At 40.6% G+C, this 23,110-nt stretch overlaps 1 protein-coding gene across 2 annotated transcripts; it reads left to right on the plus strand.

The window, feature by feature from the left end:
* The first annotated feature begins 120 nt into the window (after positions 1 to 120).
* LOC122865175 (M-phase phosphoprotein 9) lies at positions 121 to 22,838 on the plus strand. Of its 2 annotated transcripts, none has more exons than XM_044173239.1 (24): positions 121 to 252; positions 1,047 to 1,318; positions 1,914 to 2,061; positions 3,751 to 3,840; positions 3,924 to 4,432; positions 5,186 to 5,351; positions 5,557 to 5,629; positions 6,350 to 6,453; positions 6,721 to 6,837; positions 6,909 to 7,387; positions 8,216 to 8,365; positions 8,970 to 9,057; positions 9,939 to 10,154; positions 11,120 to 11,167; positions 11,279 to 11,343; positions 13,773 to 13,874; positions 14,698 to 14,931; positions 15,019 to 15,212; positions 15,593 to 15,859; positions 17,552 to 17,672; positions 19,125 to 19,210; positions 19,934 to 20,133; positions 20,602 to 20,670; positions 21,846 to 22,838. In XM_044173239.1, exons 2-24 carry the CDS (start codon positions 1,083 to 1,085, stop codon positions 21,945 to 21,947), a joined length of 3,864 nt encoding a protein of 1,287 aa, XP_044029174.1. In that variant the 5' UTR covers positions 121 to 252; positions 1,047 to 1,082; the 3' UTR covers positions 21,948 to 22,838. The 2 variants fall into 2 exon arrangements, with proteins under 2 accessions (XP_044029174.1, XP_044029175.1); XM_044173240.1 differs by having other exon boundaries at positions 15,019 to 15,188.
* The last annotated feature ends 272 nt before the right edge of the window (positions 22,839 to 23,110 follow it).

Consider the following 23,110-nt stretch of genomic DNA (forward strand, 5'->3'; position numbering starts at 1 on the left):
TTCGTCTCTGTCAGCTTTTATCCCAACAGATGTGTACACCTCTTTCCCCCGAACAGCCAATAGAATCACAGAGTGAGAGTGACGGCCAATCACGGCTCTGTATTTTTGATCAGATTTCGACCAATAGCGATGCAGCGCTGCGAACGTTACAGCAGCCGGAGATCACTGCAGTGCAGTAGCCAACCAGCAACCAGCTAGCCAACTTGTCTACTCACAGAGAAATATGGATGAAATTATGATACAAGTCAACGGGTAGGTTAAATATTATTTAATGTCGGTTATCTGCGCCACTTCCCCCGCCATAAAACAGCGTTTGTATTTCGGCATATGTGTGTTATAATTTCACCCGCGCTATCCAGCTTGCCTACGCTGTGCTTACAAACCTGTAATAAACCAACTTAGCCCAACTTAGCTAGCTAGCTAACCAGTTCAACTGCTTGTCAGTGGTAGTTTGGCTATCATGGCAGCTAGATAACTTACTAACTGACCCAGGCTCCCGCGGAGTTTGACAGGCAACTCTAACGGTCTGCCCCGCCTGAAGAAGCATCTGTGGTGCTGGCTGACACCGTAGCTAAAGCAGCTAATGTGGCTGGTGTTGTTTAATTGTTCGAACCGCTGTATGGCTATCTGCCTGTGCTGTGTTGTAGATTGTGTTGTGTGCTAGGTGTCAAAGCTAATTAGGGATTCAGTCAAACCTGGCCAGTTCAGACAAGCTCTCTCTCTCACAGGAAACACAGGTCATGACAGACAGAGAAGGCTTCGTAGACAGAGAAGTGGATGCTAATGCGTAACATTTACACATTAGCTTGGACATTTTTGTTTGTTTTTGTTTATGTTTTGTTAACTCTTTAGTGTTGATAGGAGCTGTAAGGTAAGAAATAAGACATGGACTGAGTGCTTAGTCTTGGCTATAATAGCTGTGTAATAAACAGCTGGATCCTACTTTTTTCTGTTGTTGTGACAGTTAGTTGATCAACACTTCCAACTGTTAGCTTGACGACCATATTTCCACATGTCTGACTGTTTTCCCCTCTCTTGGTTTCTAGCTGTCAGACTGACCCCCTCTGCATGGGCCCATAAACATGTCCACAGATGACAGTATCTCTGAGGATGTGTCCAGCTCGGGGGCTTTGAGCCATTGCCATGTCAGTGCTGACGGGGATGTGGGTAAGGAGAGTGAGACCTCTTTGGTGTCCTCTGAGGGGACATCAGCGTCGGGGCTGGCTGTCTCAGAGGGCAGACACACAACCTCCCAAACAACAGGAGGCACTGTGGAGTGCAGGCCCATGGACATCACACCAGCATGCAACAAGATCAGGTGCAGTAACTGTAAACACACACACACACACACACACACAGAAAATAAAAACACAGTAGTTCCTTTATACAGAGATAAAATATAAAACAGTGACCCAGCAGACCCATCTTTTCTTTGAAGGGAATTTAAATGCGCTCACACATATAAATGGTGTCAAATTCTATTTTAAAGATTTGAATCTATTTCCTGTAAAGGGCCATTGTTGTAGTTTTCAGAAGTTCACAGAAAATAGATTCAAATTTAATCCCATTTTTTAAAAATCAATTTCCAGAAGTCAAATCTAACGAATCATGGGAGATGCATTATGATGTAGAGTCCAGTCTTGTTTAGGTGTAGAATATTATATATATTTAAAATTAGGCTGAGAGATGCTACTTGAACCATGGCGAGAGAGAGAAAAGAGTCTGTTGTTGTTTATACAAATTAATTTGGTCATTGTTTTATATTATTTTGTGGCATCCAGAATTCTGTGCAGCTATGTCCTAATCTGATATTTAATCCTGGCTGGAGAACCATGTATATTATCTATACCTTTTACATATATTACAATACTTACGTGCAGGAATTCATTTAATATTATATGATTTTATTACAGGAGTCTGTGTCTGAGCACAGATGAAGCATTCGAACAAGGGAAGAGCCTCCCATTCATCAACCCAAGTTCCCTTGAGACCCTTAGGGCTTTGGTGCAGGAGATCCAGAGCAGTGGAGAGACAGACCCTGAGATCTGGAAGGATTGTGAGGTGGGGAATTATCACAGGGCCTGAAAGGCAATCGTTAATATAGAATGTGCAATTCAGAGTGTAAATGCACGCTGGTGACGTTGAAAGTGAAGTTGGGATTAGCTGCTATGGCAGTTGTTCTTGTGTGCTGCATTTGGCAGCTGGCAGCCTTGTTTCTGAGCTGTCACTTTTGTTTTTTGTGCGGATCACACCTGACAGTAAGAGACAGACACACACACATGCACATGCAAACACACATACACAGACCCCAATGCCCCACACAGCACCACACTGCAGCTGATCTTTTCAGACACAGGGTGTGATTTGCAGGGAACAGACAACTGTGATGTGCTGCACCACAAAGACACTTTACTGCTTAGTTCATCAGGCTGGAGGCCTTTTAGTTTACATACCTGGGGAAAACACACTTTTTCTGATCATTAAAATGTGTTTGGCAAATTATTAAGAATTATTGTTCCTCTGTATATCACTTCTTCCTCTCTGATGGGAGTTTGTATCATAATCGCAGGGGTGCACAGCTGCTTCCCTCACCCATTCACAATTACACACATGCATATGTGCCCACAAGTGGCATGCAGGCAAATTCAGTTTAAACAATTTGATAAAAAAAAAAAAAAATGCAGATCACCTCATTGTCACTTACTCATTCGCTCACTCAGTGTGTTTACATGCACTTAAGTAAACATCATGTAATTGAGAAACCTGGTTACCATAATCGGGCAGGGGAATAGAGAAACCTAAATTTCCAGCTGGATTTCTCCTGAAGAAAGCTGATTTCTTTGCCATGTAAATGCGTAATAGGGAGGATACAGGCCATGCACATGGTTCTGTTTTTACTGTGTTGGGTGTCTGCATACACGGACATGTTCACACGTGTTGGACTGCACACAGATGGTCCGCGCGGACCCTCATGGGTATGGGCAGATGATGAACTTCACATCATGTGGACCTGGGGATACAGAAAGTACAAATTAGCTTTAACCGGGTTTCTAATTGACTTTCTATATGTGAGCATGTGCAAGACAAAGGCTTCAGACAGTGAAAGTATAGCTGTGACAGCTGGATGAAAGTCAGTATCACTGCACACAATGATACACATCCAAAGTTTAAATGAAACTGACACTAAGTCACTTCTAGAAGTCTAAATAAGTCGGTTTACACCTCTGAATATTTGATTATAAAATTCAGACACACTCACATTGTAAAAAAATAGTTTATTTACTCACTACAGAGTCTGTCCTCAACACACACACACACTATCAAAAAGCAGCGTATTGTACCGCGTATAGCGTATTGTTTTAAAACACAAAAAAAGTAATAATTTGTGTCTGATATGGGAGACGTCTAATTACTGCATGTATGTCCAGATTTACAGTAACAAGGTTTCTACAGTACTTGTGTGATTACCTGCGTAACCTGATTTATCTGAGTAACCTGGTTTCTTGTGTGCATGTAAAAGTACTGACTCATTAGGTTGAGCTGCCCTCTTTTGGCCTTTAGGTGGTAGATGGTAGTTCATACTTTAGTTTAGGATCACCAGATGTTATATTTCCACTTTGCCTCTGTGGAATAAAGATGAAAAGCCAGGTCAAAGGCAAATAAGGAATGTCAGTGTATATTGACAGTGATGAAAAGTAGCCTGGCTCTGCCCCAGCTGTTGACACTTTGTTTGATTTTTTTCTGCAACAGGGCCGATGGTTGCATCTGTTTCAGCTGGTTGAGAAGCAATACCAAGAGCAAATACTCGCTCAGCAAGAACAATACCAGTGCCAAATACAGGTGAGCCTGCATTTAGTCATGTCTTATCACAGGAGCTTAGAATATTTGTTTATCCAGTGAAACAATGATGTGCTTTTTTCCAGTTGATTCAGGATGAAATTAAGGCCCTGGTTCAGCTCCAGAACCGCCAGGCCAGCGTCCATCCACACACAGAGTTCTCTCCAACTCCGGTGACCCAAACTACCACAAACACGAAGCACTATATTTTCCCCCTCCTCTCCAGTGACTGCACAGTCCCCAAAAATGTGGCCAGTGACAATGACAGCCTGGCAGCCCCTGTCCATACCCCCTTTAGCTCCCCTTCACCTCCGCTCCAGAGATCAGAGACCACCAACCAGGCGGAGGAACGGGCGACCACAGTGCTCAGCAGTGGGTACGGGACTCTGTCTGCTTGGGAAACAGGTCTGGAACCTGCTGGGTCTCCAGGAGAAGATGAGGATGGTAGTCAAGGCAGGGAGAAGCATCACTGGCCCTCTAACTTCCAGGAAGACACAGAGACAACTGTGATTGGGTGCCAGCAGGATTTTTCCAATAAGAGGACTCTCGGAGTGGAGGAACCTTACCCATTAGTCTACCAGCAGAAAACCTCTGGGTATGTCTGAGTAACAACAGCTCCTTATGTCAGGGTATCTGCAGGTCGAAAATCTTAAAAAGCATTGGTTTCAGTTTCCTCAAAAAAGGCCTTCAAAGGTATTAAGAAGTTTAAGGTCTTGAATATTTTTCTAGCCTGCCATTGGCGGTAATGTTAGTTATAAAATGTTTTTGTATGTGATTTTTAGCAAAAACTGACTGGAAAATTCCCAGTAATGTTGTTCCAGACCTCTGATGTAAAATGTATGTGGACTTTTAATTCGTTATTTTTTAATTGGTTAATCCATCCATCCAGTTTTTGTTGCTTATCCAGGTCCAGGTTTTATTAAACCTGTAATAACTGATTTTGTTGGCCACTTGGGTGCAGCGGAAACAGTTTGTGAACACAACACTGACGTATTATCACCTTTTAAGTTGATGTGGTGAACTTCTTAGCAAACAGTTGCTTATTTACACATCCAGCAGTTACGGAGCAACATGTTCGTTCATTTGGAGTCGTGTTTGTGTCACCTGGTAAATGTCAGTCCAATATTCTCTCTGTTAGCTCTGTTTTTGGTCTCTACCAACCCTTGAGAGAAATATCTGGCTCTTTAGCTGCTAAATGCTCCACTATGTTCACCAGCTAGTCTCTAATTTTGTGCTCAGCTGAAAACGACACTATGAGAGCAGTGAGAGTTCAAACCCTGCTAGGATTTATGCGACATTTTGTCCGAGAAGTTATATTTCTACTCACCCTGACCTGTTCTGTTGGCAGCACCAGCCAGCTTTTGACCTCCTGGGCTCAGAGGCAGAAACTCAGGCCCAAGAAGAGCAAAGCAGGACAAGCTTCATCCCAAATCCCTGAGTACCAGGAGCAGCCACGGAGCCTCAGAGAATCCCACAAACAAAACCCCCTGGAGAGCTCAGACTCCCAGGACCAGGTACAACTCACCAAGTGGTTATAGCTGCTCCTTTAGGACAGATAAGATTTTGCAGGGATAATAAAAAAAAATAAAAACCACTGCTAAGTGTTTATCTCTGCTCAGCATCTGTAGTGTTTTTGTTTTTGGTGTATATGCCTGTTGTGGTTGTCCTGATTACATTCCCTCTGCTGAGTCTAATCCACTCATCTCTATTGGGTTTCAGCATCGACCGGCTGGGCCGTCGTCCAGCTCTTTTCCCCTGAGGAGGAGTGACAGCCTGATGTCTGAGGCATCAGGTAACAAATCACTGACTCAGAGAAAACATAGAACAGCAAAGCTTTCGCCAGTGTAAAGAAATCTCTGACAATATGACTGTGATAAAATAAACAATACAGGATATTACAGTTTTTATGAAAGATGAAGCCCTATTGCAATTACCACAAATCACAGAAAGATGGCACTGTTGTAACACTGTTTTTAATTTCCTGACACATTTCACAAATACGTGTGTGTTTGCCATCTATGCTTTATAAACAGTTTGAGCACCAACTTTTATGGGTGTCACCTGAAACCATTGTGAAAGCAGAGCAAAACTGTCACTCCAGTCTGAGAGAGTAACAATATGTCATCTCCCATAGTTTATTTCTGACCATTTTTGCCCTCTCACAGCTTATCTAATGTACTTTGTTTCATTTCATGCTTTGAGTCAAAATAAATGACAGTGTGTGTGTTCATGGTAATGAAGGAACATGTCACTCACTGACACTGACTGGCTCACCGATGTGTGTTTTTGTGCTGTAATACACACACAATACTTGTTTAATACTTGAAAAATGGAGAATATCACCAGACTTATCCTTTAAAATGGACTATATTAGGGAGACCATCACTGCCAGAAATATACAAGACTTGTGTAATTTTAAACTACTGGACAAATTATTAGACAAACTAACTAAATGATCATTTCAAGTAGAAATAAAAATAAAAATTACACTACACTCTTCTCTCTGTCTAAGGCCTCACTTACTGGCGTCTGAACGAGAGTGAACTGTATCACCCCCTACCGGACAGCTATGACAGTGGCGCTTACCTCCTTCTGCAAGAGGCATCCATGAGTCTTGTGAGTAGCAACTAATTAACTACTAACGGACTGGACTGATTGAGGGATGTATTATGAGTAGTCTAATAATCATTAGTAGTGAATGTCTGATAAACATGTTATCAAGGCATGAAACTAACCTTTGAAACTATTGAATTCCAGATTCACTTGCCTACCTGTACACATTTATGTTTGAGGAGATTAACTGATAATATTCAGAATCGACTGCCGTTTGGCTAGTGGTTTGCATTATCTCGCCTCTTAAATGTCTAATCTCGTCCCTTGTAGACTCCATCTCAGGAGCCTCGGCTGTCTCTCAGAGAGATCTATCAGAACAAGCAAAGAACAGACTGTAAACGTTCAGACTGGGAAGGCTCTGTTACGTCCAGTCCTTCGTCACCACAGGTATGTCACGTGACTCATCAGTGATCAGTTTAGTCCTTGGCTGAGCCTCTAACCCAAACTTTGTGCTTTAGGTGTTGACCGTGGACCCAGCAGCTAACCAGCGGCAGTCAGATCGTACCTCTGGCTTCACTTCGCCCTCTCACTTCAGCAGCCCTTCATTCGCCACTCAGCCCCACCTGTACCCCAGAGTAGGGACCCCTTTAACCCCTGACAGCATGGTAGAGTGCAGTCCCAACCCTGGAGATACAGACTGCATCTCTGATACATCCAGTGTTTCAGCTGCCGGACCTTCCCCGTCTAAGGTACAAAGCTTGTGGGGAAACGCATCCCAGGCAGTCCTGTTTACCTCCCAGGATAAGACCCAGCCCTGCTCCCACACAGCCAGCCAGCAACGCAGAGCCAGTGCCCCCTTAGCCAGTGAGGAGGAGGGCAGTCACACCCACACCAGCACCCTGAAGCCTTGTTCAGCCTCTGGTTCTACTCTGCGGCCTGCAGTCAGTCCACACGTGGAGAGAGCTTCATCACTGGAGGATCCTGTTGTCCTTTCCCTGTGAGTGTTACATACCGACTTTGCCTGCTTGACTTCGCTGCTCTCACAGTGTCGTATTCGGCCGCACAAGGCAGCTGTTTTCAGGAAATAGCTCTAAAAACCCACTGTACACTACCTGCTCAGCACCAAACAGCAGTCAGACAGAGTTAGAGACGAGCTGGTGGAACTGGTGAAGCTTTTAGCAGCTAAACAGATAGATAGACAAATATTTCCCTCAGGAGCTGGTAGAGACCAAAAACAGAGCTAAAAGAGAGAGACTTACCTTCATCAGGTGACACAAACGCGACTCCAAATGAATGATCATGTTGCTCTGTAACTGCTGGATGTGTAACAAGTTTGCTAACAAGTTCGCCATATCAACTTAAAAGGTGATAATATGTCAATGTTGTGTTTTTCAACTTTTTTGCCCGCAAGTGGCCGAAGAAATCAATTATTGCAGGTTTAAACTGACTGGTAACCAGTGAAGGGGAGCAAGGATTGGCATGATGTGGTTGCTTCTCTTGGAGTGTGTTAAAATCCTGGCAGCAACAAGGAGTTAGCTGTCAAAATGACGTACAGCAGGCACTGGGCGGTGGTGAATTATGTGCTCCACAACAACCAGAGGCATGCAAAGAAATCATGCTGCTTTGTGCTCCATTACTGTCAGATCCAAGTATTGCTTACTCTGTTGTTTTTCATTAAAAGTAGTAGTTAGCATCTTATTTACTGTGTTGTTTTGTATGCAATGTCGGTCGGTTGCAGGTTACCTCACCTGGCTTAATAATATCCCACAGAAGTCATCCACTTTAAAGTTTCATTCATCTCCTTCTTTTCCTCTTTTCTCCTCAGACTAAGGCAGAACCTGAGAGAGAAGCACTCTCGACATGTTGCTGATCTGAAAGCATTTTATGAGTCTGAGATCCAAATCCTGCGAGACAAACTGAAGCTCCGAGATCTGCCCCAGGATTTAGAGAAGAGCAACCAGGCCCTCACAAAGAGGTGTGTATTACTTTGCATTTACTGTACATTATTTATTTATTTTTGTAAACAGTATAGCATAGTCTATTTATAGTTTGACAAAAAAAAAAAAAAAGGTCTACTTACTTACTTCTCCTCAGCATATAGAGTTTGGTCAGTTGTCATGGAGTAATCATCCTCCATGACAACAGAGGAAACTCCATCATTGGACATCGTTTAGATTTCTTTTGTCAAGCTACTGTTTCCAAGATCTAGAGTGAACTTTCACACTCTGTATATTTACAAATTTAGCAATGCGTGAATAACCATAACATACATGTAACAGCATGAACGCAGTAGTCAATGATGCATTAATGCAAAGTCCTGATAACAACATGTTAATTATGTTGAAATTAAAGGGAAAAGGGGGAAATTAAAAAAATACTACATTAAACAGACCATAAGTTCTAAAGTATTGACTCGGTTTTGAGGAAACAGAAGATTCATATTCAAAGTTTAGAGATGTCAGACACACAAATTAAGTCCTGTAGGACCCCACATTTCCCCAGCATGATATAATACTTCAGTTTGGATCCATTTTATTTTGTTTTCTAACTCTACTATTGTGATTTTTGTTTAACCACAGGTGCAAGCACCTAGAGAAAGCTCTTGCTGAGGCCACCAGTCGTATTCAAGAACTAGAGGCAACAAACAGCTCGCTGGAGAAAAAACTGGTATTGTTCCTCAAATAGTTTTTACTTTATTTGTTAGAATTAGTGGTTTGTCTTAATATAGCAAACATAATCTGTTATGTTTGTGTGTATGTCTGTTTAGTGATGAAAGTATTCTGTTATTATTATAACTATTATAATTTAAGCAAGCTCTTGTCATTTACAAATATATAAAATGATTAAAACCCAGAGCCCACACAGTAAGTTAGTGATCATTTTCTAATTGTCAGTAGGCCCTTACAAGGTATAAATTCCCTTAAATTAAATTCATAAAGGTCTTCATAAACTTGTCAGCTTTGAACTTAATTTCAACCTAGACTTTTTTTTTCAGATACCAGACTTTCAGCTTGTCATTCTTAGGCTTTACAGTGCTCAAAAAGTGTGGATGGAGCCAACTAGACTAAAGCAACTCTTTATATTTTAAGTTGGCTCCCTCTCATGTTGTGGCCTCGCTGTGGCCCCATTAAACTAATCCTGCAATTAACATACGCCACTTGTCAATGGAAACCTTCCTGCTTGTTTTGTTTCAAAAAAATTTCTTAAATCTTATTGTGTTTGTTCTTCAAAAGGGTCTTTAAATCATTAAACGCAAACACCCTGTAATTATTCCAGTAGGAAAAGTTGCACGGACCCTAATTAAGGGATCCACAATGAAGCTCTGTGATGACAGATTAATACTTTATAACCTAAAAACTCTGTTAGAACCTGGACATCAACAAAGTCACAATAAAATCAAAGGTTCATGCAGCCTTTTGCTTTTTAATCTCCCACTTCATCGAGGGCGTTTTCCTCGAGTCACTTTTTGGATATATTAAGCATATGCATTCAATTAATATTCAAGCATTATCTCATTCCTTAATCTTGATGTGACTCTCCGTTGTTAGGCAGAATGGCCGGAGCGGTATGCTGTCGCGGGTGCTACTGTGAAATCCTTGCAGCAGCGACTAGAAGAAAGCAAACGCTCGGGCAAAGAGAAGGACGCCTTGGCAGCACGTTTGAAGACCCACGTACGGCAGCTGGAGGAGTCGGTGCAGAAAGTCTGCAGGGAGTCAGACGAGAAGGAGGCCAGGAGGGAGAGAGAGTACAAGATGCTGCAGGATGTGAGTCTAACTGGGCTGTGAGAGAGAATATAATAAGATAAGAATAATACAAATATATAATTGCTAACCTCTAAAGTTCCCCTTTTCACTGGAACCTTGTTACTATCATTATTTTGTTTTTTATATTAAATCTTTTCCCCAAGCAGAAGTGCTATATTGTTGATGTACTCTACAGAGTGATTGCTCATTAATCTGTGATTATATCTGTATTTCAGTTAAGTACTTTAAAATTACTTTCTCTACTCTGCTGTCATTTAGCTGATGTATTGAAAGACCATGAAATATATGTTTTTCTTTATCTTTGGGATTTCTTTTGTAATTGGGGAGGTGAGTTCCTTCATTTAGGGATGCACCGATCAGATCCGCTGGATCAATATCTGCTCCGATATTGACCTTCTTAAGCAGACCGGGACCATCCAGACGTGACTGATCCACATTACATACATAACTGTTTACTTACTGTGAAACCGGATGTGCTGCCATTTGCGTTTAGCTCACGCTAGCTTCTCTCAAAGCACATTTTCTGCGCTTTTCGTGGGGACGTTGTTTTGAAACACTGAACAAAGTACCATTTGATTTTATTATATGTTTCACAATGCTCGATAAAGGAGAATGCCTCAGAAAACGAGGACTGACGTTACATCTTATTAACAACACCCTTTTAGCAACCAGAGTAAAATAACACTGCAGAGCAGCTCTGCAATGTTAGTTTAGCTGGTTGGTTTTGGTTTCTGAGGAATAAGAAGAAAAAAGAGGCTTGTTCATCGCAGCGGCACAGTCCTGTTTGTCAAGAAGTGATGTGTTACAGTTACAGCCTCATGTTAAGTTACATAAGAATGGTATATCGTAGGTAGGTAGGTAGCATATCATGAGAGAAAAAGTCAGCTGGATCGGTGCATCCCTTTTTCATTTTACATAACTCTCTGTCAACACTAACGTTGATTGAGGTTGTTTTGTTTCCTCAGCTGCTCGGAGAATATGACTCTCTGGTGAAGGAGCACGAGGGAATGAAGGTAATAGATCTCTGACTGGAATTTATGTATTACATTTTATTTGATTATCATTGGAACATGTTTTCTCTATGTCATGTCTTCATTTAGCCTCATCAATGTTTGTATCTACAGAACAACCTGGTGTCAACAGAGGACAAGCTTATCGATGCCAATGATCAGATATCAGACCTGAGGAGGTGAGTGGGTTGTTTGTAGAGTGTCACACAACACTAACTGGCAATTAGGAATTTTATAAATTCTGTTTTCTGTCCAGCGCATCAATTCAGGTTCTTACCAACTCTCGTTTGTGTTATTATGGTAAATATCAAAGGAGTCATAAAAAAAAATGCTTTATTCTATTCTGTGCTATACTGCATAAGCTCATGTTAGCCTTGGTTAGCATTTTGTGACCCTTGTGGTGGGTGTAGTTCGGTAGAAAGAAAATCGTTCCTGCATGAAACTGCTCACAACAAATCTGTGGATTATCTTGAATGACATTGCTGTTGAGTTTTTCCGGGAGATGGTTAGCTTAGTTTAGCATAAAGACTGGAAGCAGGGGGAAACAGCTAGCCTGACTCAAACCAGAGATTAAAAAATCAGCCTACCAGCACTTCTAAAGCTCACTAATTAACATGTTTTATCTTGTACGTTTAATCCATACAAAAACTAAAGTGTAAAAACAACAAGTTGGGGTGTTATGGGGGTTATGTGCCGGACTATTTCTTGGCTGTCTTTGCTGGTTGCCTGGCAATCTCATGGCGATGACACAATTTTTTCTTCCCTTTGGATAGAGCCAGGCTAGCTGTTTCCCCCTGTTTCCAGTCTTTATGCTAAGCTAAGCTAACCGCTTCTTTGCTCCGGCTTCATATTTACCGTACAGATGTGAGACTGGTATCGACCTTCTCATGTAACTCTCGGCAAGAAAGATATTAAGTGTATTTCCCAAAATGTCGAACTAATCCTTTAAACATTGCTGATTGAATAGTTATCCAAAATTCAAATACACGTCTTGTCTTGATCTAGTGGTGAGTTTTTTTGAATGATATTGAACATAGCTTCACACTAACAGACACAAACCAAGAGTTACATGTAAATAGTCTAGTGTCCTTTTGAGTTATTGTGTTTGGAAAGAGAGTTCATATCAGAGATGTGACATTAAAGCTGGTTGTTAGCTTCTGGCCTGTCACTGTCTAACGGCATCACACTGTCATTGGCTGTGTCAAAAGAGCTGCAGTGGAGGTTGGTAAACAGAAGGGAGATCGAGTGGAGAAGATTAATCAATAGAGCCTAATGATGGTCTCTGTGCTGTTGAAAGTAGGTAATGGCATTGGCTGACACTATGCAGCAACCTTCCTTTGCTTGTTCAGCTCTGCTTGCAAATTGGCACCAATGGAGGCAGCGCATGGACTCTGCACTGATGAAGTCTGTCAAGTCGATTCAGCGATTTCACAGACAGATAGCAAACTACAGCTTGCAGAACATCAATGTGTGTAATAGGAGGGCTTTAGCACTGAAACAAGTTACCTGTAGGGCAGCCAAGGGGGGAAAAAAGATGGAGAGGTCTAGAGACCTGTAAGTGGTCTACTAAAAAGAGGGAATAGGAAACTAGGAAAGAAGTTACTACAATGCACAACTAAACAGGTCGAGCTAGGACAACATTTTAGTAAGAAGAACAACACGAAAGCTAAGACATAAAGGACAGGAAAGGACACATAAATTGGGAAAAGCATATTGACATGAGGATCCTTCCAGGCATTCTATCAGTCAGAAAGCCAGAACACTGAGTCGACGTTAGACCGTCGAATGGAAAGGGGCGTAAAATGCGGTAAGATATGCAAGAACATTGGCTTCAGGGTCTAATGGAGTCACACTGTGAGTGCAAAAACCTGCAAGAGATGTCTAAAGAGTGTTACTAAGGCCCATCAAACAAAAACAGGAGAAGCAAATTAGAGCCAGAGCATGACAGCAGAGAGAATTTATAATCCACAGGAGACAAAGTGGTGAGATAAAGGTCAGTTTTGGGTCATATTACTTCTCTGTGTAGAGAGAAAGACTTATGAGTACATAAAGAAAGAATACGTCAGGATGCTTTGAGCACACAGATTGTATTTCTAGACCTGAAAAATGCATTTTTTTTACTGCACAAGCTTCTATGAATAAACCTAACCTATAATGTGTTATAAATAAGAACATTTTTAATAACAACCATAATATATTTATATATCAAACCAGAGACTACAAAATGCTTTACATGGACAAAAAAAGATTTAAATGTAAAAAGATTTACATGAGGTCATACATAGACCCATGTATATTATACATACACTCTATTTAGTACACCTAGCTAAAACTAATGCAGATAGGTGTTGATTCAATTTTATGATAATTTTGGAGAATGTAGTTTGTGGTGCTGTTGGACTGTATTGCATGATGCTGACAGGTGTTTCTATTTATTTAGCCTGTCCTCATTGGTATAAATGGAATAATAGAAACACATGTCAGTATAATGCAATGCAATTATTTTCTGCCTACGTTTTATAAAGAAGTCAATAGAAAGTGAGCTTAATCCTGTCACCCGTCTCTCTGTATCTTTAAATCCATGTGTGTCTCTGTCTGTCCCCCTCAGAGTAATCTCCAAACTGGAGTCTCAGGTGAAGCAGCTGGAGCATGAGAACCAGGCCAGGGCACGTTATACTTCCCACAGTAACACACAACCTTCTGGGGCTGGGTAAGCACTGTACCAATCATCTGTCTCCCTTACATATCTACAGTAGTTGTCATTAGCTGAATATATTTGTGACCGTTTAAAGTTTGTCCAATGGAAATTAAATTGCATGTTTTTTTCTGCTGCAGCATACATACTGTATCTGCTCTGCAACCACATGTCCTGTGTTCGCCTTTGAGGGGGAAAAAAATCAGAAACCAAAAGGGAGAAATTTATATTTTACATTTTTTGTTTTCATGATGGCGCCTGCTATTTATGCATTAACCTGTCGGGAAAGGGTTAGTTCTCCGTCTATGTAAATGCTCTTTGACTGTTTTAACACAGCCAATCAAATATCTTCATTTTAAACCATATTTGCAGTAACGTCAGTGTCCTATCAAAGGCAGACGGTTAACGGTGATTAGCAGCCAGACCGCAGCCTGCTACACAACACAAGAGCCACACACTTTGAACAACAACCCACTTTCCTGCTAAAATCTCTTTCTCATCTAACTTACAAACATGAAACGCACGTCTTAGAAAAGTCCGTTTGCAGGCTCGATAGCTAATTAGCTGTTTAGCTGCAGCACATTAAACAGCATATAAACTTCAGTCAGTGCGGTTAGATGCTAGTGTGGTCCTTACTCGTCAATAAAACATGTAGGCTACAGCGCAAGCTACAGCCTGCCAGCTGCTGTCAATCAAACACAGACATCCCACTGAGACAGAAAAGGAGTATTTCTGAAAACTAAAAAACTATTGATATTAGATTAAATAAACTAATTATTAATTGCAGAACTGCAGAAAAGGATGCCTAAATTTAAATTTCCTCTTAACATGTCCACAGTCTTTTCCACCATCCTGACCTGCTACTGTCACCCAGTAAATGCAAGGCAGAGCCAGATGTCACCCGCAGGAAGTCACCTTGTCCTCTATCTGACCAGCTAAACACCGGCAGAAAATCGCCATTCCATCAAACTAACCAATCAAGTATCCACAAGAAGTCACAGTATACATTAAATGATCAATCATCAGGAACTGGAAGCTCTGTGGACACCTCTTCAGCTGGTGGGAGCTGGAGGTAGGTTTTTTTTTTTATTGTTGTGGATATTTTCTCGACCAAAGTTAGTGAAGATTTTAAGCGATTTACTGAGATCCTGTTCTGCAGGTGTGCGTCTCCCCCAGAGTGTGAACAATCTCTGCCTCAGCCCAGACACCAGGAGCAGAGCGTTGGCCAGCGGGAGGCCGGTCGTAGAGACGGATCCTGCGCCCTGACGCCCATGATGAGGGCCCTGATAGAGCTGGAGGAGACCAGAGCGACGGAGAGTCGGGCCCCCTGTAAGAACAGCTCCACCACCCACAGTATGACTCACACTCACTCACAAGACGTTACCAACCTGATTAATGCTCAAATTTAAAACTTCTTCTCTATCTTCTTTCCTCGAACTTCTTACTTAACACATAACAGTTAAAACACTGTACTGTTTTGCTGAATTGGGATTAAAAAAAAAAAAATTAAAAACAAAAGTTAATAAATTTTCCGTTGATCAACTAATCGATTAATCAACCGGTCTTTTCAGCTCAAATTTTTTGTTGTTATTATAGGCCAGTCAAACACCCTAATTACTAACATATTTGTATGAATCTTGATACACAGCACACACAACTTGGTCCTCATGCTGAATGTAATGCACATGTTTTTGAGTTGGACTTCACCGTGTCTGTGTGGTTGCTCTCTACAGGGGTCGGCAATCAGAGGACCACAGTTGGGTTTGTGGAGCGGAAACACAAAGAGGTGATTCAGGAGCGAGTCGGGCTTCAGTCAGACAGGGAGGCGGTTAAACCTGGAGGAGTCGCGGCCAGAGCTGAGCGTGGAGGAGCGAAAAGTCACAGCGGAGCAGAAAGAGCTGCAGCTCTGCTGAGAGCTCAGAGGAGTCGGTCTCCAGAGGGCCACAGATCCTCCTCGCTGCCTCCTTCAGCACATCGAAACATACCCACAACTACACCCAGTATGTCCTCTCAGGCTGTTCACACTCACCTCGCCACCAAGTCTTTAATGTACACGACATCCGGCTCCGTCACAGCTCCCTCGCAGTTTCAGTGTCAGAAGCAGAGCAGCCGCAATTATAATACAGTTTAGAGTTGTTTTGCCGACATTTTCTGGTTTTTACAAGCATAAATACAGGTCGTTTAGATGTAGTAACAGATGCTTTTTGGCTGTACTCGAATATGACAACCTTTTGTTGCTTAAAACCTTCTCGGTCATCATCATTTATTTTAAATGTCATTATAGCCGATCTCACGGCACAGCTGCTCTCATAAACTGGATTTTTGTTACTTTTGTCTGACGATTTTACCTGCAGCTCAGCAGGTTGGTAATAATGACTGCTGGTCAACGTAGTCTTTATGAGCCGCGATCAAATTTCGTACTCATTCTGTTCTGACAACAGAAACAGAAAAATATGTAAATGAGAACAACTTGATTGTGAATTTCGCTGTATTGTACACAGTATTTATGATCACAAATGCAGGATTGAACAGAGGGTTTAACAGGCCGTCTAAGTCAATTGCCAATAAATAAAGGCATTTTTATACATGCCTGTATTTATAAAAAATCCTGTATTTTTTATATATTAATTTATAGCCATTTCTAAACGTTTTATACATTTGTGCATTTTATACATATATGCTTTGGAAAAAATAGACCCAGCGTGTAAAAATAGCGTGAGACACACGGACCCGGTGGACACAAATACACCGGCTAGAGTGGCAGCAGATCGTTTCCGGCAGCCGTGACTGAGCCTGAACGCAACACAGCCAGATGCTGTGCACATGAACCGTAACTCTACTTCTCTGTGAATGAACGTGAAGACCTTGAGCCTTGAGGTTGGCTAATTAAGGTTTGAATATAAATGCCTTTTTTATTAGACAAAAAAGGCTGATTTAAATGTATTATTTATAGCTGCAGATTCGCTGTCAGCCACCCATCTGTGACCTTCTTTCGTCTTTGTCGAAACATCACATTTTGGACAGATGAAACAAATGAATTGAAAAAGAATGACTAACAATAAACACAGATTTTTTACATACTGACTTTCATATAATAATTAAAATAAACTTTTAGCCAACTAACTCCAAATTTCAAGTTGTGATTGATTAGGAGAAATGCTATTTGCCTAACCAAAAACTGTTAATAGTATATTTGACACTTTATATATACAGTGGTGTGAAAAAGTGTTTGCCCCCTTCCTGATTTCTTATTTTTTGGCTGAAGAAGAACAAAATTAAGACTTTGGAGTGGCCTAGAATTCAGTGACCTGAATCCTATTGAGATGCTGTGGCATGACCTTAAAAAGGCAGTTCATGCTCGAAAACCCTCCAATGTGGCTGAATTACAACAATAAATATAATGTTTAAATTTGTTTGATGATCTGAAACATTTAAGTGTGACAAACATGCAAAATATAAGAAATCAGGAAGGGGGCAAACACCACTGTATATGAGACTGAGATTTTAAATAATTTTTCTGTTTTATTAAAATGAATAGCAAACCCAATAAATTCTTTTAACAAAAGCAAGACAGTTATATCTTTCTAAATGTTGTGGATCACTAGAAACTCTCTGGAGAATGTAGTTTTTAATTAATGGTGTGTTGGTGTATTAAAGTTTTAATTAATGTTGTGCTGTTCGCTTCCATTCAGCAAAGAGAGAAACGTTACTCATGCCCCTGTCTGCGAAGTCCAGTCCTAAACGCTGCCCCACTGAGAACTACTCCACTGCTTTTGGTCGCCCGATGCCAAGAGAGGAACACCTGCTCAAAAGGTGAGCAACACACATCTCACCTGAAGCAAGACCACCAAGAAATTTAGGACTAGCCTCCAAACAAACTCTGTACATTTTAATTTTAGAAAATCACAGAAGAGTCAAAGCCTTCTCTACGCAAGGGCTGTCACTAAAAAGCAAGTTTGAACGAAGAACTAACACATAACTTGTTCAAACTAATTGCACTATTTCATGCTGAACAACAGTTTATACATCCACCCAACACTTCTGTGCAGAGCACCTCCCGCAATAGTGACAATAGGAAGTCACTGCGCCTGTTTGTTGTTGACCAGGAAGTAGTTACCGCACATAACTCTCTGTACAAACCAGAAATTGTTATTTTTACATTTCTGTTTGTGTACAGATTAAACAAACCAGATACAATGTGTTAATTAGTGAGCTTTAGAGGTGCTGGTAGGCGGATTTTGTTACCTTTGGACAGACCCAGGCTAGCTGTTTCCCTCTGCTTCCAGTCTTTATGCTAAGCTAAGCTACTTCTGGCTCCAACTCCATACCTAACGCACAGACATGAGAGTAGTTTCAGTCTTCTCATCTACTGTAAAGATGAGAGAGAAAGCAAATAAGCATATGTCCCAAACTGTCGAACTATTCCTTTAAGTGATGTAGTAGGTTGACACTGGCATCTTCAAGATTTCATTGTGTCTAGAATTATAATTGTTGATCAGAACAGCAGACGACTTCATTGAATCAACAGAGTTAGGGGATTGGTCAAGAAGGCAATGTAGAAACATACAAATGTGATTTAGAGATTTAAAGAGAGCAAGTGGGGTGAGCATAGCTTCAGGGACTAAATGACAACAACGTGAAGAGCATTCATGCCATCCTCTAACCACTAACCTACAGCACTAACTACAGAGATACTAAGGTTACCGATGTGTCTGTAACATCAAGAATATAACAGAACTAGAAGTGAAGACTGTGACATGGCTGCCTTTTCTCTGTTTATCATCTCTCATCAAGGCTGTCACGTCTTACTAAGCTTTTTCTCTACAGCTGCTGTTGTGAAGAAGCTGAGGCCTAATGATGCTAATGCTAACCACATCACAGGAGACAGATGACCCTTTGTAACAGACAGTGTGCAACGCAGTTGTCATGCATTTTTAGTTGAAAGTTACCACAAGGTGTCAGCCTGCCGCCATCCTTCACACATTAGAGCTTTTGTTTACTCAGCAGATAAAATAATCCAAAGTGGGTCACACACAGATGATTCACAGCTTGTTAAAATTCAGTCTGAGCGTGAGCTGAACTGTAAACAGCTTAGTGAGCCAGTGTTAGAGAGACAGAACTGCAGCTTCTTTAACAAGATTTTTATCCAAAATCTCCATCCAGTAAACCCCCAAAACAAGGTGGTTAAATGCCCAACTTGGCACCGGATGTTCTGCATTACTCTGGATAAAATGAATAAAACATCACATTGTGTGCTGCCTGCAGGTTTGATGAACAAGTTGACCAGAGACGTCATTCATTCCACAGCAGCAGTCCAAGGAAGAGACTCCAGTTTTCATCAGCAGAAGATGGTAATCTATTCTAATAGATATTTAAATTTAGTAAAGAAGTAAAGTCAAGAAACCCAGCGTGTGGTGCATTTAAGCTCTGATCTTCTCTTGTGGTTTGACCAGATTTATTTTTACATGTTTGGTTTTGTATTTCTGCCACTGACCAGTGTCAATAATACTTAATGACACTGTGATAACCCAAATGTTAGTTGTGCACTGGTTTATGCTTAATAGCTTTTCTAAACTGATGCTTGATTTAGTTGAGTTTTTCTTTTGGTTATTAACTTCAGGTGGGTCATCATGGGGGATATTGACTAAGGATTTATGGCCCTTTTTGAGGCACTAAACTGCTAAATTGTGTTTGTTCTTATTTACTAAATGGCTGCTCCGAAGTGAAATGGAAGAAAAGCGGCAGCGCTGAATATGCAATATGTGTTTTGAGTATTTTCACTGCTGTACAATCTAATGCAAGCCAATACAACAGCATGAATTCTACTTTTACGAAGCTTAGAAATGTTCAGTTTTTGCTGAAAATGTGAGAAAGGTGATAATTCTACTTTATGACTGAGGTCGTAGTGGGTGGTGGTGTTGTACTGGAGTGCAGCATTATATTGAGAGGTGTTTTCTAATATTTTGCCCCCCGTCTTGTATGTAAATGGGGTGGAAGAAAAGGTGTAACTAAAGGTGTACCTAACAAAGTGGCCAATGAGCGTAAATGTCTGTCTACCTCTTCCTCTCGGTCAGACCTCCAGCAGCCAGAGTCCTCCGGCAGCATGAACCCACCTGAGGGAAACTCCCAGCTGGGCTGGGAGGAGCAGGGAGCCTGTAGTGGATCTGACCTGCAGGACTCCTGCGAGGACCCAGCCCCGCTTCTCCTGGACAGACTCCACTCGCTGGCTGAGGCCGAGAAACTGTTTGACGAGCTGACGCAGGAGAAACTGCAGGTGAGCGTTTGTATCTGTGACAAGCTCACAGTGAAGGACGCACACTCACAGCTCGTCACATCACACACAGCACTGTTTCCACTTGTCAACCAGGACATTTTTTATTAACTCTGCAAATGGAAATGTACCGAAAGGCCTCCGTGTAGTGGACTCCAGTCCAGTTTAAAGAGCCTTGTAGCGCTGACACACAGGCCTAAACAGTACAACCCTAATCCCCGCCTGACCTCTTATGTAACACGGGCTTCATTGTTTTTATACCACTCCTAAATGACTTCTATTTTTAGGAAGTTCATATTCACATCCCCCCCCCTTCCACCCCTCCCTCTGTGCTGGTCATATAGGGACGTCTGCACAACACACACACACACCATTTCCCAGCCGACTAATCTAATGAGTCATGTGCTGGTTGTTTCATCAATATAATTATTTTTGTTAATAAATGATTAATCTTTATTTGTTGTTGGGCAGATTGAGGCAGCTTTGAGCCGGATGCCCGGAGCAGGCGGTAGAGTGAGTCTACAGACCAGGTTGGATGAGGTATGACGCCACATATTTATTATGTTCACATCAATTTCCCATGTTGTTTGTTTTTAAATTAGAGTGGTTTGTAGATTCATGAATTCATTAATTAACAAGTAATTTCTCAAACAAAAGTTCCAGCTTCTCACATGTGATGACTTGCTGCTTTTCTTCGTTTTATATCATATTAAATTAAATATCTTTGGGTTTTTTGACTGTTGGTCGGACAAAAAAAGCAAACTGAAGCCGTCACCGCTCCGCAAAATTATGGTGAATGTGAATTAATACATTTGTTTATGTTTTATGGACCAAACGAGTATTGATTAAAAAAAATAAATAAAATCCTTTCTTGTGTAACTATTTTAAATAGTGTTTAATCGAATTCCCCCCCCCATGTTACACAGCTGTAACGATTAGCTGGTTAACAGAAAATGAATCTGCAAAAATTTTGATAAATGATTAATAGTATACTCAATGCATTGGTACAAAATGTGTTATTTTTTATTAATTAATTATTATTATGAATTAATATTGTTTTTATCCCCCTTATTGTATTTGTTTTTTATTTGTCTTTTTAATCTATTTTATCTCGTTTTTAGTCTAGCTTTTATCTAACTCTGTTTTATTATTATAGCTTTTAAATCAATTTTATTGTCATCATTTATCTTCGTTTTGTCTTTTTAATCTATTTAATCTCCAGTATAATAAAAACAATTTTAATCTAGTTTTTCCCCACTCTATTACGGTCTACACTTGTTCTTATTATCTCTTATTATCGGCTTGTCAGTCATCTGTGAAGCACTTTGAACTGCACTAACCTGTTGGAAGGTCCTATACAAATAAAGTTTGATTGATTGATTGAATTAGCACTAAACACAAAGTACAGCTGAGGCTGATGGGAATGCCATTAGTTTTGACCTGATGGTGGCGCTAGAGGGAAAGTCAGTGTCGTTAGGATTCATCCTCTGAGCACCATGAATGTCTGTACCAAATGTTATCGCAGTCCATTCAGCAGCTGATGAGATATTTTCAGTCTGGACCAAAGTGGTGGACAGACTTCCCATTTCCCACTCCCCAAATCTTCACATTTGTGAAGCTGGAACCGGAGAGTGTTTGCTCGACAAATTAATTAAACTGTTAACCAATTATCAAAGTAGCTGCCAATTAATTTTCTGCTCTACTTTCCTCCTCAGGTGGCCTTAGAGAATCGCCTGGAGAGAGTGAACCGGGAGCTGGGATCCATCCGCATGACTCTGAAGAGATTCCACGTCCTCCGCTCCTCCGCCAACATATAGCAATGTCTGTCTTTTTACATCACAGTGTAGATGCTACAACTTAGTGTCTTGGTTTTATACACGGCACTGATTGTCTTTCAGTGTTTTTCTGTGCCATGAGTCCATCTGTACAGCAACTCCACGGCATCTTTTTATACGTATTACTTATAACTCGGGGATATTTTTTTATATGTCTGAAAGATATTGCAATTTTTGGAGTATATTTTTAGTAATACACAGATTTGTAAAGTCGTTTACTTTTTTAGCCACAGAAATATTAATATGATATGTTTTACCCGCCATATTCTGGTGTGGATTTTTAAATCAGCCATGTTTCAGTGTAAATGTGAATGATCAAAAAGACTTTCCAGCAGAGAAATTCATCCACTTGGGAAATATCACTGCCATTTTTGTTCATGTGTTTATGGACATTTTTAATATTTTTCCATTTGACATGACTTAAAATGTTATTATTTAATGTTTTTGTACGTTTTACATGTTTTTTTCTTTTATAAGTAAGTTTCTAATATTTGTTTGGGGCCAAATTGTCGAACTTGAAGGAAATATTTGTTTACTTGAATCAAATCGCCTTTTTTTTTTTTTTTTCGGTTACTTTCCATTACTACTTGTCACTTTTGCTTTATGTTTCAAATTTGCTAAAGGACTGGACCCTCCGGATTTGAACCACTTGTAAAATCCAAACCAGCACACTTTTTCAGTAGACGCACACACACACACACACACACATTTTCACACTGTCAAATCCTCAGTCGGTTGTTTCTCCTTCAGCGATGCTTGTGCATGGAATTTCTTGCACTGCTTCCTTTTGCCATGCAGTTTTCCTACCTGACATGAACTTCACTGGAACCATAATATTGTTGTTGCACAATAAATGAAGCTTTTTTTTTATAACTAGAAGTTTTGCTCCTCTGTTATGCCTTATTATGACTAGTTTATTATCCTCATAGTAAAACAGTGCAGTGATTCTTGGGACGAAACATGTCAGGACACATAAATATAAATGAGTTTGAGGCCAAAAATGAAAATAATCAAAACACTAAAAGTTATCAGTATATTAAACTGGGGCACGTTCACACAAGAAATGTGTATTTTGAATTATATATGAAATATTTATGATTTTATATGATTAAATGTATGCACTGTTCCCATAAAACACCTTTTCC

The sequence above is a fragment of the Siniperca chuatsi genome, linkage group LG18 (assembly GCF_020085105.1).
Source record: "Siniperca chuatsi isolate FFG_IHB_CAS linkage group LG18, ASM2008510v1, whole genome shotgun sequence".
Taxonomy (NCBI): domain Eukaryota; kingdom Metazoa; phylum Chordata; class Actinopteri; order Centrarchiformes; family Sinipercidae; genus Siniperca; species Siniperca chuatsi.

What these genes read in the sequence shown, in the direction of transcription:
- LOC122865175 (XM_044173239.1), top strand. Translation starts at nt 1,083, where the DNA reads ATGTCCACAGATGACAGTATCTCTGAGGATGTGTCCAGCTCGGGGGCT. An exon ending in AACCAGGCCCTCACAAAGAG is followed by an intron (nt 8,366 to 8,969) that starts GTGTGTATTACT and finishes GTTTAACCACAG; the next exon opens with GTGCAAGCACCTAGAGAAAG. An exon ending in TACAGACCAGGTTGGATGAG is followed by an intron (nt 20,671 to 21,845) that starts GTATGACGCCAC and finishes TTTCCTCCTCAG; the next exon opens with GTGGCCTTAGAGAATCGCCT.